A 10193-nucleotide genomic window follows, 5' to 3' on the forward strand; every position below is an offset into this window, starting at 1 on the left:
TTAAGCATCTAAATAATGTGGTAACTTCCTTCAGAAAAATAATAAATAAATAAATAATATAGTAACTTTTACATTAAAAATTGTGTAATTATAACATGTTTGGCTTGTATTTTTAAGACAAATTTTTTTATTTAGTTTCTTTAAACAATGTCCTCAGGACATTTGTTGACTGGACCCAGACTAATTTTAAAAGTCTTAAATAAAATGATATTTAATCCTTTATTGTTTCTCTTTGAGGTTGATCATAATGTTGACCACGTTGCTTGCTTATTCAGCTAATCATAACTACGCCGTGTACATTTTCTTGTTGCCCAAAAAATCAGATAAAAACTTTCAACTTGTTAGACTTTTTCTTCACACCCTTTTCCTTCCTCTAATGCATGAGTTTTGTTTGTTTGTTCTAACATAATAAAAAACAACATTTTATCATATGGGAAGTTCTTGTACAAAACCTGTTGCTCATGTCTCTTCATCAAACATTTCTGGTTAGTTTCTTGTCATTTCATTAATCTTTCTCTTCTTTCATGCCACTATAATTTCAACTTTTTGTTTGTTATGTGTAATAATACTTTGACCTTTCTCCTAATTTGTTACTAAAGCTTATATATAATTGTTGTTTATATGTTTTAAAACTGAGATTATAGTTTGTTTTATTTATTTGTTCTTCTCTATACATATAATCCTTGGTGTTAAAATAGAAGATTTTGAGGCTGTTTTGCATTTAGGTTGCAAAGAATGTTGAATAATAATTGCTTGATGCATGTTTAGGTGAAGCCAAGAAATTTTGATCCTTAGGCAAATTAGTGTATTGTGTTTCTATCCTTCAAATATTCAACTATAGATCTTAATAAAATCTAAGTCAACTACAAATTAGAAGCACTAGAGTTTAGAACCCTTCCAATACTCGCCGAAAACCTCTTCTTTTATGAGCAAGAATGGTTCTAAATTGCAGTCTACAACCGCAAATGCGGCTGCAATAATAATTGTTTTAAAGGTTGATCTGTTCAACAACGTCTCAATTACGGCTGCATCAGCCGCATTAGCCCGCATTGTTTACTGTAATATCAAGGTTCCGAGTGTAATCGTAATTTGCGACTACAATTCAGAACTATGTTACTGATTTTAGATTTAAAGTTTTATATTAGTTGACTTCAACAACTTGCATGTAAGTAGTTCTATGCTCTAGATTTTATACATTTAATCTCATGATTGTTTTCATAATAACTTTCCGCTTATTTACTCATAGGAAGTAAGAAGCCTCAAAGCACGAGCACCGCAAAGCGGTATTCAAATTCATCTGAACAAAGAACTTCTTCCGAAAGTTCACAAGAAAAGCGGTATTCAAATTCATCTGAACAAAGAGCTTCTTCCCGAAGTTCACAAGAAAAGCGGTATTCAAATTCATCTGAACAAAGAGTTTCTTTCCAAAATTCACAAGAAAATGTGGAAACTTCAATCTCCAACAAACTTAAGTCCTTCAGCTTGAATGATCTGAAGGAGGCTACTAAGAATTTCCGGCGAGAATATTTAATTGGAGAGGGAGGGTTCGGGCGTATCTTCAAGGGATGGATTGATGAGAACACATATGCTCCGACAAAACCAGGGAGTGGAATTGTAGTGGCCATCAAGAATCTCAAGCAAGAAAGCTTTCAAGGCCACAAGGAATGGCTTGTATGTGTAACAAGACTCGTACTTCTTTCTAAAAACATTTTCAATTTTTACTATATACGTCGGTAGCTAGAATGCGATTTAGTTATGATTTTTCTTTTTAATTGCAATTGAAAGAAAATGGAAGCTTAGTAGAGAAAATGCATTTTTCAGAAAAAGAAAAAACAATGTTTTGACATTTTTTTTTCAGAATCTATATTTTTTTGAAATGCATTTTCAAAACTTTTATAATGTCTTCTCTACTCTCAAATGTTTATTTTAACGGCGAAAATGGAAATAGGAACGCCTGAATTAAGCGTAGCGAGCCAATAATTTTACTGACTGGTTTTTTTTTTTTTATCCTTTTTATTGGCAGGCAGAAGTAAATTATCTAGGTCAGCTTCACCATGAAAATCTGGTGAAACTCATTGGTTACTGCTTGCAAGGAAAAAACAGGCTTCTAGTTTATGAGTTCATGCAAAAAGGAAGTTTGGAAAATCATTTATTCAGAAGTAAGTACATTTCACACTATATTAATCGTAATCGAGTCATGATGTCTGATATGACGGAGAATCGTAGTCAAATATGGTTGGCGAGCCTCCTCAGTATCTATTGTATTTCGTTTGGGGAAACTCAAACACATTGATGTTGCTCCTGCGAGCCGTTTGTCCAAACCTTGAGTGCAACACTTTGTTTAGAACTCGGTGATAAATCGGAATTTATTAATAATAATACCTTATATTTTGTTTTCGATTTTTGCAGAAAACGTTCAGCCTATTGCCTGGGCAACCCGTGTCAATATTGCTGTTGGTGTTGCAAAAGGATTAGCATTCTTACATTCATTGACTGCAAATGTTATCTTTCGTGATTTAAAGGCCTCCAACATCCTACTTGATTCAGTATGTCAGATTGAAAGTTTGGTTTATAGAAAATGTAGTGACCACTGAAAGTTTCCATTCTGAAAGAGCTGTCCAATTTTTATGTAGGATTTCAATGCAAGGCTTTCGGATTTCGGGTTGGCAAGAGATGGTCCTACTGGGGATAATACTCACGTTTCAACAAGAATCATCGGAACTCAAGGTTATGCTGCTCCAGAGTATGTTGCAACAGGTATATCACAACCTTTCTCTTGATCAAATGTTAAGATCTAAATTTATAATTCAATATTTATCACTATCTAAGCATTTGTAATATACTATGCTCTCCGTTCTTTTTTAACTGTCTTTTTTTGTAGAAAGTTTAGGTTCCTATTATTTATCAAAAGTGACAAAATCTAATGGTTTTTCTATGTGTAAATAATCTTAAAACGAAAACTAACAGGAACAATTACTCAGTGGTGTCATTGTATCCTAAATTTGGTTGGTTTCAATTAAACAGGTCATTTGACACCGAGGAGTGATGTATACAGCTTTGGCGTTGTCTTGTTAGAGTTACTAACAGGAAAGCGAGCAGTAGAAGACGCGAGACCTGGATTTTCTGAAGAAACTCTTGTTGATTGGGCAATGCCTTTCTTGAGCGATAGCAGAAGAGTTTTGAGAATCATGGACACGAGATTAGGTGGTCAATACTCAAAGAAAGGTGCACAAGCTGCATCTGCACTGGCATTACAATGCTTAAACTCAGATCCTAAATTTAGACCACCTATGGTAGATGTTCTTGCAACATTGGAAGGACTTCAATCATCAAATGCATTACAAAGGACACCAAAATATGGAAATGAGAGTCCTGCAACCAAACATTCTTCTCATTCCCTTAGGTAAAATGGAAGGATTACAAACAAGTATGAGCTGCTTTATGTACCGGCACTTCACATTGAATTCGTATCCAGTGTCTGATACCAACATGACACCGACACGACACATATGGTTACATTAACATATTTCAGTGTCGTTTCTGGTGTCTATGTCAGTGCTTCATAAGCAGCTTGTCTTGTTTTGTTTCCACTTTTTGTACAATGCTTCTGCATCCCTCTAGGAAAAAGAGCAACAGAATAGTGTGTTGTTATTATCCCAATAATTAATGCTTTGTTCTTTCATTTCTGTTCTAGAGAGAATGATTACCATTTGTGTGGGTTGTTCATTTTGTAAGTATTATTACTTTGTGTTAGCATAGCAGCTATAGGTTCTTCTGAAATTGTTTGATTCTTTTGTGCTTTTAAAATATGCACTGTTGTTATATATACAAATTTTGAAATAGTATACAAGTTTAGTGAGTTTATTTCTTCCTTTTATTACCAAACATGGGTTCCAAATATTACAAAAGTATATGTGCTTATATAAGTTGTGTCAGGATCTCCTAAAAAAAAAACCTAAAAATATTGTGTCAGGACTATCTACAGTTGTGTACTTGGCTTGATCATCATCTTGTCCTCAAGTTGAAATTGAGGAAACCGTTGATTAATGGATTCATAGGACTCCCAAGATGCTTCAAAATCTGGTAAACTTTTCCATATGAATAGAACACGAACATGACCGGAAGGATGCTGACAGCCATGATTTTTTTTTTAATGACAAATATATATTATATATATATAAAGGAAAAATCTCCTAGAAGAGTCCAGACATATAAAAGTTTGAGTATAAGAAGTACCCGGGTCAAGCAATAACAAAAACAAAGAAACTCTCCCGCAGAAAAATAAGGGCGAAAAAGAAAACTAAAACACCAGAAAAACCAACTAAACTTTTACCATGAACACCCAACCACGACTGAACAACAGGAAGACTAGGAACATAACCCCTCTCGTCAACCCGTCACAATGCGGGCTGGCCCTAGGTTACTCCCTTCGTTCACACATGTCAAGACACAAATCTAACCATTAATATCTTAATTATCTATAATAAAAAAAAAATAAAAAAAATTATATTTTGAATATATTCATTAAGACCGATTGAACACTTGTTAACGTTTGTATTTATATATTAGTTAAAAAATACGGTCAAAATAAGTTAACAGTGGACATAGTAAAAATATTGCATGTATTTAGATATCTTAGTATATTATTGATTAGTGTTCAACATTACTAGAATAGAAAAAACAATTAATTGAAACAGGCAACATGGAGATATCGCACAAAACTAGTTCAGAACCCCTGGGCTTTTTTAAAAGCAACAAGTTTAGAACACATAATTTCTAGGTTCCAACATTTGAAAGGTTACTTCTATTTAAGAAAGAAAATTCACTTGCTTATCTGAGTTATATACAGACTTCAAATCTATACACCAACGATGTTAAAAATAACAGGAATGTACTCGAAAGACTGGGTGTCTCACAGTCTGTGTGTGTGCATGTGTGTTGTAGTGTGCTTCCTCAGGCAATTCAGACACAAAAGCCTTGGTTTCCGAGTAGGCCTAAGTAAGTTGATATTTTTTATCTTCGTATTACAATTGAAACAGCTAGTTACAGCGATTCGTAGTCTGCATTTAAAGAATACAAAATTCAGTAGCGTGGTGTATACAACTACAATAACAATCTGCAGATTGATTTCATTCAAACAAGCTGCAGATCTAAGTCTCAAAACTAAAGGGATCAAATATTTTAGGAGCTTCACAAAGAATTCCAGATAGATTAAGTAATGATCATACTGTTATATAAACACAAAAGCCTTCTTTCCCAAATACTCTCAATCTATCATCTCTCATCCTATTACAACTCCTTATCAAGAATCATCTCAGATTATCACCAAATCACAACAATATCAATCATTGAGATATGAAAATGCTCTACTGCTGCCAACCATATTGTTGGTTGCGATTCCCACCCATCATGTTTGACCCACGACCAGCAGCCGATCCACCATGTGGAGGACCACCTTGAGGATAATTTGGACCTCCAACCCCATAGCCACTGCCACCTCCACCGCGAGGACCACCACCGGGTCCTGCAGGCATAGCACCAGACCCATAAGGTGCCCCCCGCCCTTGAGGAGGATATGTCCCACTACCATAACCAGCACCCCCTCCTTGACCTCCACGATTTGGATGATTGTAACCCCCACTAGGGTTCCCACCAGGAGGATATCTTCCTGGCCCACCAGAGGGACGAGGCTTACCATAATGATGGCTAGGTCCTGCAGCGACTGCTGGTTGAGATCCATGACTAGGGTGGCTAGGACCTTGCCGCATTTGGGCATGATGTCCACCCTGCTGAATCGGGGGAAGACGAGTATGCTGCTGCGGATGCTGCATTTTAAGACGCTTGGCATTTTCTTCATTTTGCCTTTGCTGCTGACGCTTTTTCTTGGTCTGAAACTCATGTGATGACTCATACTTGGGTAAACTAACAAAAACAAGATAGTAGTAATGAGTTGAAAAAACATTGTAGAAGGAAATAATAAACGTCGGAGGAAGGAAATAATGGGCATTTATCACATGTTAAGAAAATTTTTGTATTTTGAAAATGAAAAACTCAAGTGCATGGGAGGCCCAGACCTCTTGGGATCGCATGGTAATGGATCAGTCCAGAAGTACTCAGCATCAAGTGCGTCCTTGGCAGAAATTCTCTATTAATAAATAAAAATGGCAAACAAATTATATGATGCAGATGAAGAAGTTAATTATTTATCATAAAAGCTTTGTAATTGGGATGCAAGATTGTGCAAACTCTTCTGTTTTAATGCCTATGCCAGTAAAGTAGCTCTGTAATTGCTTTCAATTTTATTCTCTAATAATCAACTTGAGGACAGGGCGATAGTTTTTTTTTGAGGTGGGGGTGGGAGGGAGTATTGTTAGATACAAGCCCTTAATTATAGGATAGCAATAATAATGTGCATTGTTAGTTAATAGCCAGTTTTTATTACACAACTGCAGTTGCACTTAGAATAGGAATTAATTAACTAGGAGAATGAGAGTGTATCCTATAAATAGTGGGGGTGATTGAGATAGAGGGGCCATTTTGGGATTAGGGACGTGCAGACCCTAGAAGTTCTGCCATATCATTCTGTAAACAAAGATTTCCCCTATTTCCTTCTTCTATATCAGTTGGTTTCTCTCATAAACATAATCAAATTAAAAGAGGTTGTGACAGAAACCTGAATTAAGAGACGAGAAAATAGTACTGTTGATTGAAAATCGAACTATTACATAAGATTAACCCCTGTAATCCCAGAGCAAATGCTCCTCAGAGGAGAGATGAAACTCTCCCTGCCTAACCCAAACGGTTACGAAATGCAATAATAATCCTCCACAGTTATGGCCAAATGGCCTTATTTATAATAACTAGTAAATAAATTGCTTGTAACTGCTCCTAACCAATACAAATAACTGCATATTAAATAACTGTATATTAAAATAACCAACTGCATCAGCAGTTTCCCTATCTATACCACCCGATGCCCAACAGGTTGAGTAATGTAAGATAAATTGTATGCATCTTTACCACGTACTAAAATAACAATTATACAATTATTAGCAATTAATAGATAGGATCCACAAGTGATGAAGTGATGTGTACCTGAGCAGGATCAAGTGTGAGCATCTTCTCCAACAACTCCAATGCATGGCGATCAAAACTAGAATTCAAGTCACAGACAAAACCCATTAAGATAATCAGTTAAAACTAAAAGATGATGAAAGAGAATACAACATTTCATTACTTTCTGTATAAAATGCATATATGAATAATGAATGATGCTTGTAATCAGATGCTTACTGTCTGAAAACTTCCCTCAGACGCCTTTTCATCGGTCTTGTTGGCTTAAACTGATTGTACCAAGGAGTCTTTTGAACTCCAGGCCAGTTCACCTCATCCGGTGCTCCACACAGCTCAAAAATCTTATTTAATTGCTCTGGCTACAATAGTTACAAAGAAAACAAGCATTACCCTGAAGTTGAATTAAAGACAATTACCATTCACATACACTGAAAGGCTTGCATTGTAAAAACAAATACTTAATAAATGTGAAAACATACAACAACAACCAAGTCTTATCCCACTAAGTGGGGTCGGCTACATGATCAAATTATGCCATAATGTTATATCATAAACCATATGTGGGTCCAACTCATTAATCTAATAAATAACTCAATTTCGAAAAAAACAATTGAGTAGGTTAGATCAAGCAATCATGCCAAACATTTTATTAACATATCTAGCCCTGTGAGCCATATACAGATCATTTCACAGGTTGGTTTTAAGTATAAAATTTAAATACATACATAATTTCACAGGTTGTTTTAGGATTATATGCAAGTATCACTAACCTCATCTTTTCCAGGAAAGATGGGTTTCCCGTGAAGAAGCTCGGCAAAAATGCACCCAACGGACCACATGTCTACAGCTGGCCCATACCTTGTTGTACCCAGTAGTAACTCAGGGGGTCTAAATATACAATGAAATATATCAATGTGTGCCTAGGCAATTTCATAACACCACTCTCCCAAACGGAAGTTACTCAACCCCAATGACATAATAAAATGAAGATCAATTACCTGTACCATAATGTGATGACTCGATTTGTAAGGTTTGCATTGTGCTCATTCGAAAATGACCTTGCCAATCCAAAATCTGCCAGCTTCAGGTTACCTTCATTATCAATGAGAAGATTTGAGCCTGCAGAGAAACAATATACATCACATGTCAGTAATAGATTTGGTATGATCTAGATCAAAATCTAGACATGTAACACTTTGGATGGATTTCACAAAAGAGAACCTTTAATATCACGGTGTAGAACTTGATTGACATGACAATAGTGCAGTCCTGTCAAAAGCTGCCTCATGTAACACTAAGCAACAAACAAAAAAACTCAGGCATCAATAAAATAACAAGAGAACTGCTAGCATCAGTCTCTCATACACTCGCTCATATACTGTTGTCATATCAGCATACTTTTCAACTCTAAAACAAGGCAACAGGCTCACTATTTTATTTTTATTTTTCATGGGAAAAAAGGACAGAGTCCTCTCTCTTTATAATAGATAACCTCTCTCTTCCTGTTAAATCTCTCTCTCTCTCTCCACCGTAACAAAAAAATCAACCTCTCTCTCTCTCAAAACACAAACCGCTCCCTCATCCTCACACTCACCCACCAATATCCCACACCTCCGATCAAACTCCAGTTGTCCCACAACACAGGTAACCACCACCTCACACGGCCACAACCTTGCTGTGCTTTTCGGGTCTAACCCATCATCAAAAATAAGAATTTATCCAAATCAATAACTCCCTTAAATCTGACAGTTACAACAAATTATGACTTTGAAATAGCTAGTAAAACTACCAAAGATTAACAACACGGAGAGCTCAACAAAAGGATCAAATTACTAGCCTCACCATGGAAAACTGAGAAAACTAGTTTCACAAAACTGGTATAATGTAACGAGATTCAACATATAATGGATTTGTTCTGAAAAAAACATAAAATAGGGATGATTTTGGCTTTTAAGTTTCACGCATTATACAACATGGAGATGTGAGGATATTTTTTGTTGGTTAACATACGAGCGAGTGTTTAACCACAAGTGTATCAGAGACTAACACTAGCAGTTCACAAATAACAATAATTAGTATATGAATTTACACTTCAACTGTCATACTTTAATCTGGGGGACAGTAAATCTCATGCCAGGTCGGTCCGCAAGACCTGTTAAATCATGATCCATATAATCGAAGACCATATATATGCCCCCTTTATATTTGTTTCCATCTGCATAATCCCAAAACAAAAACAAGACGAACAAATCAAGAAACAATACGATACAAAAAAGCAGCAATTGATTAATTCAATGAAAACGAATAACTAGCCTGGCCTTCCTTGATCATCTTTCTCAGGGCCTGGAGACGTAACGATTTCCTTCAACTTAATTACATTTTCATGATGTAGTTTCTTTAGAATTTTGATTTCGCGTATCGCAGTAATAGGAAACTACAATGACAAGCATAATTTACAGTATATTTAGCTAATTACACAGAATTGCACATAGGAATGAAATGTTTGAAAATACATAATTCATATTCATACCCCTTCTCTTTCATTATCCATACGTATTTTCTTGAGAGCAACAATTTCACCGGTTTCGATCTCTTTCGCCATGTAAACTTGACTGCAAGTATAATAAACATGGTATAATGTATAAGAACGTTAAAAATTAGTTGAATTATAAGAATTGAAGAAAAAGGTGAAAGTGAAATTGAGAGAAAAAGTAAGTACCCATAGGTTCCTTCACCGATTTGTTCGAGTTTCTCGAAGCAATCGACGCTACGGGAACCACGCGAAGGTGAATCAATCACGTTCAGTTGCCCAGCTGCTGCCATTGCTATTTGCTCACTAACAATAAACCCTAAAACCAAAGCGAGAGGGTTTGAATGGAAGTGGTTGAGTTTTCTGTTTTGTGTGTGGGTTTAATTTAAATAAATAAATAAATACCCTTCCTTCAATTTAATCATCTTTCCAAAATCTTTTATTTAAGCACCAAAAAAAAATCACATCACTAAAAAAAATTAGTTGGTGTCGTTTATTTTTTTCAAAGTTATAAAAAATACAATTGTAACTTTTAAATTACCTTTTATGGGTCCCATGAGCATAGCTCAATTGGTAGGACAATGCATTA

At 35.5% G+C, this 10193-nt stretch overlaps 2 protein-coding genes across 2 annotated transcripts; one reads left to right on the forward strand and one right to left on the reverse strand.

Annotated features, from left to right (window-relative positions):
* Positions 1 to 284: 284 nt before the first annotated feature.
* Positions 285 to 3850, forward strand: LOC25488866 (probable serine/threonine-protein kinase PBL18). Its single transcript, XM_013604021.3, has 6 exons — positions 285 to 485; positions 1247 to 1671; positions 2024 to 2159; positions 2410 to 2546; positions 2634 to 2757; positions 3025 to 3850. The coding sequence occupies exons 1-6, from the start codon at positions 431 to 433 to the stop codon at positions 3405 to 3407; spliced, it is 1260 nt and encodes a 419-aa protein (XP_013459475.1). The 5' UTR covers positions 285 to 430; the 3' UTR covers positions 3408 to 3850.
* Positions 3851 to 4961: 1111 nt separating this feature from the next.
* Positions 4962 to 9986, reverse strand: LOC25488867 (cyclin-dependent kinase C-2). Its single transcript, XM_013604022.3, has 11 exons — positions 9794 to 9986; positions 9605 to 9686; positions 9388 to 9508; positions 9180 to 9289; positions 8296 to 8368; positions 8073 to 8193; positions 7845 to 7962; positions 7294 to 7433; positions 7096 to 7153; positions 6075 to 6145; positions 4962 to 5922 (listed from the first exon to the last, which is right to left on the reverse strand). Exons 1-11 carry the CDS (start codon positions 9895 to 9897, stop codon positions 5367 to 5369), a joined length of 1554 nt encoding a protein of 517 aa, XP_013459476.1. The 5' UTR covers positions 9898 to 9986; the 3' UTR covers positions 4962 to 5366.
* Between the last annotated feature and the right edge of the window lie 207 nt (positions 9987 to 10193).

Source organism: Medicago truncatula, chromosome 3 (assembly GCF_003473485.1).
Source record: "Medicago truncatula cultivar Jemalong A17 chromosome 3, MtrunA17r5.0-ANR, whole genome shotgun sequence".
In the NCBI taxonomy this organism is placed as follows: domain Eukaryota; kingdom Viridiplantae; phylum Streptophyta; class Magnoliopsida; order Fabales; family Fabaceae; genus Medicago; species Medicago truncatula.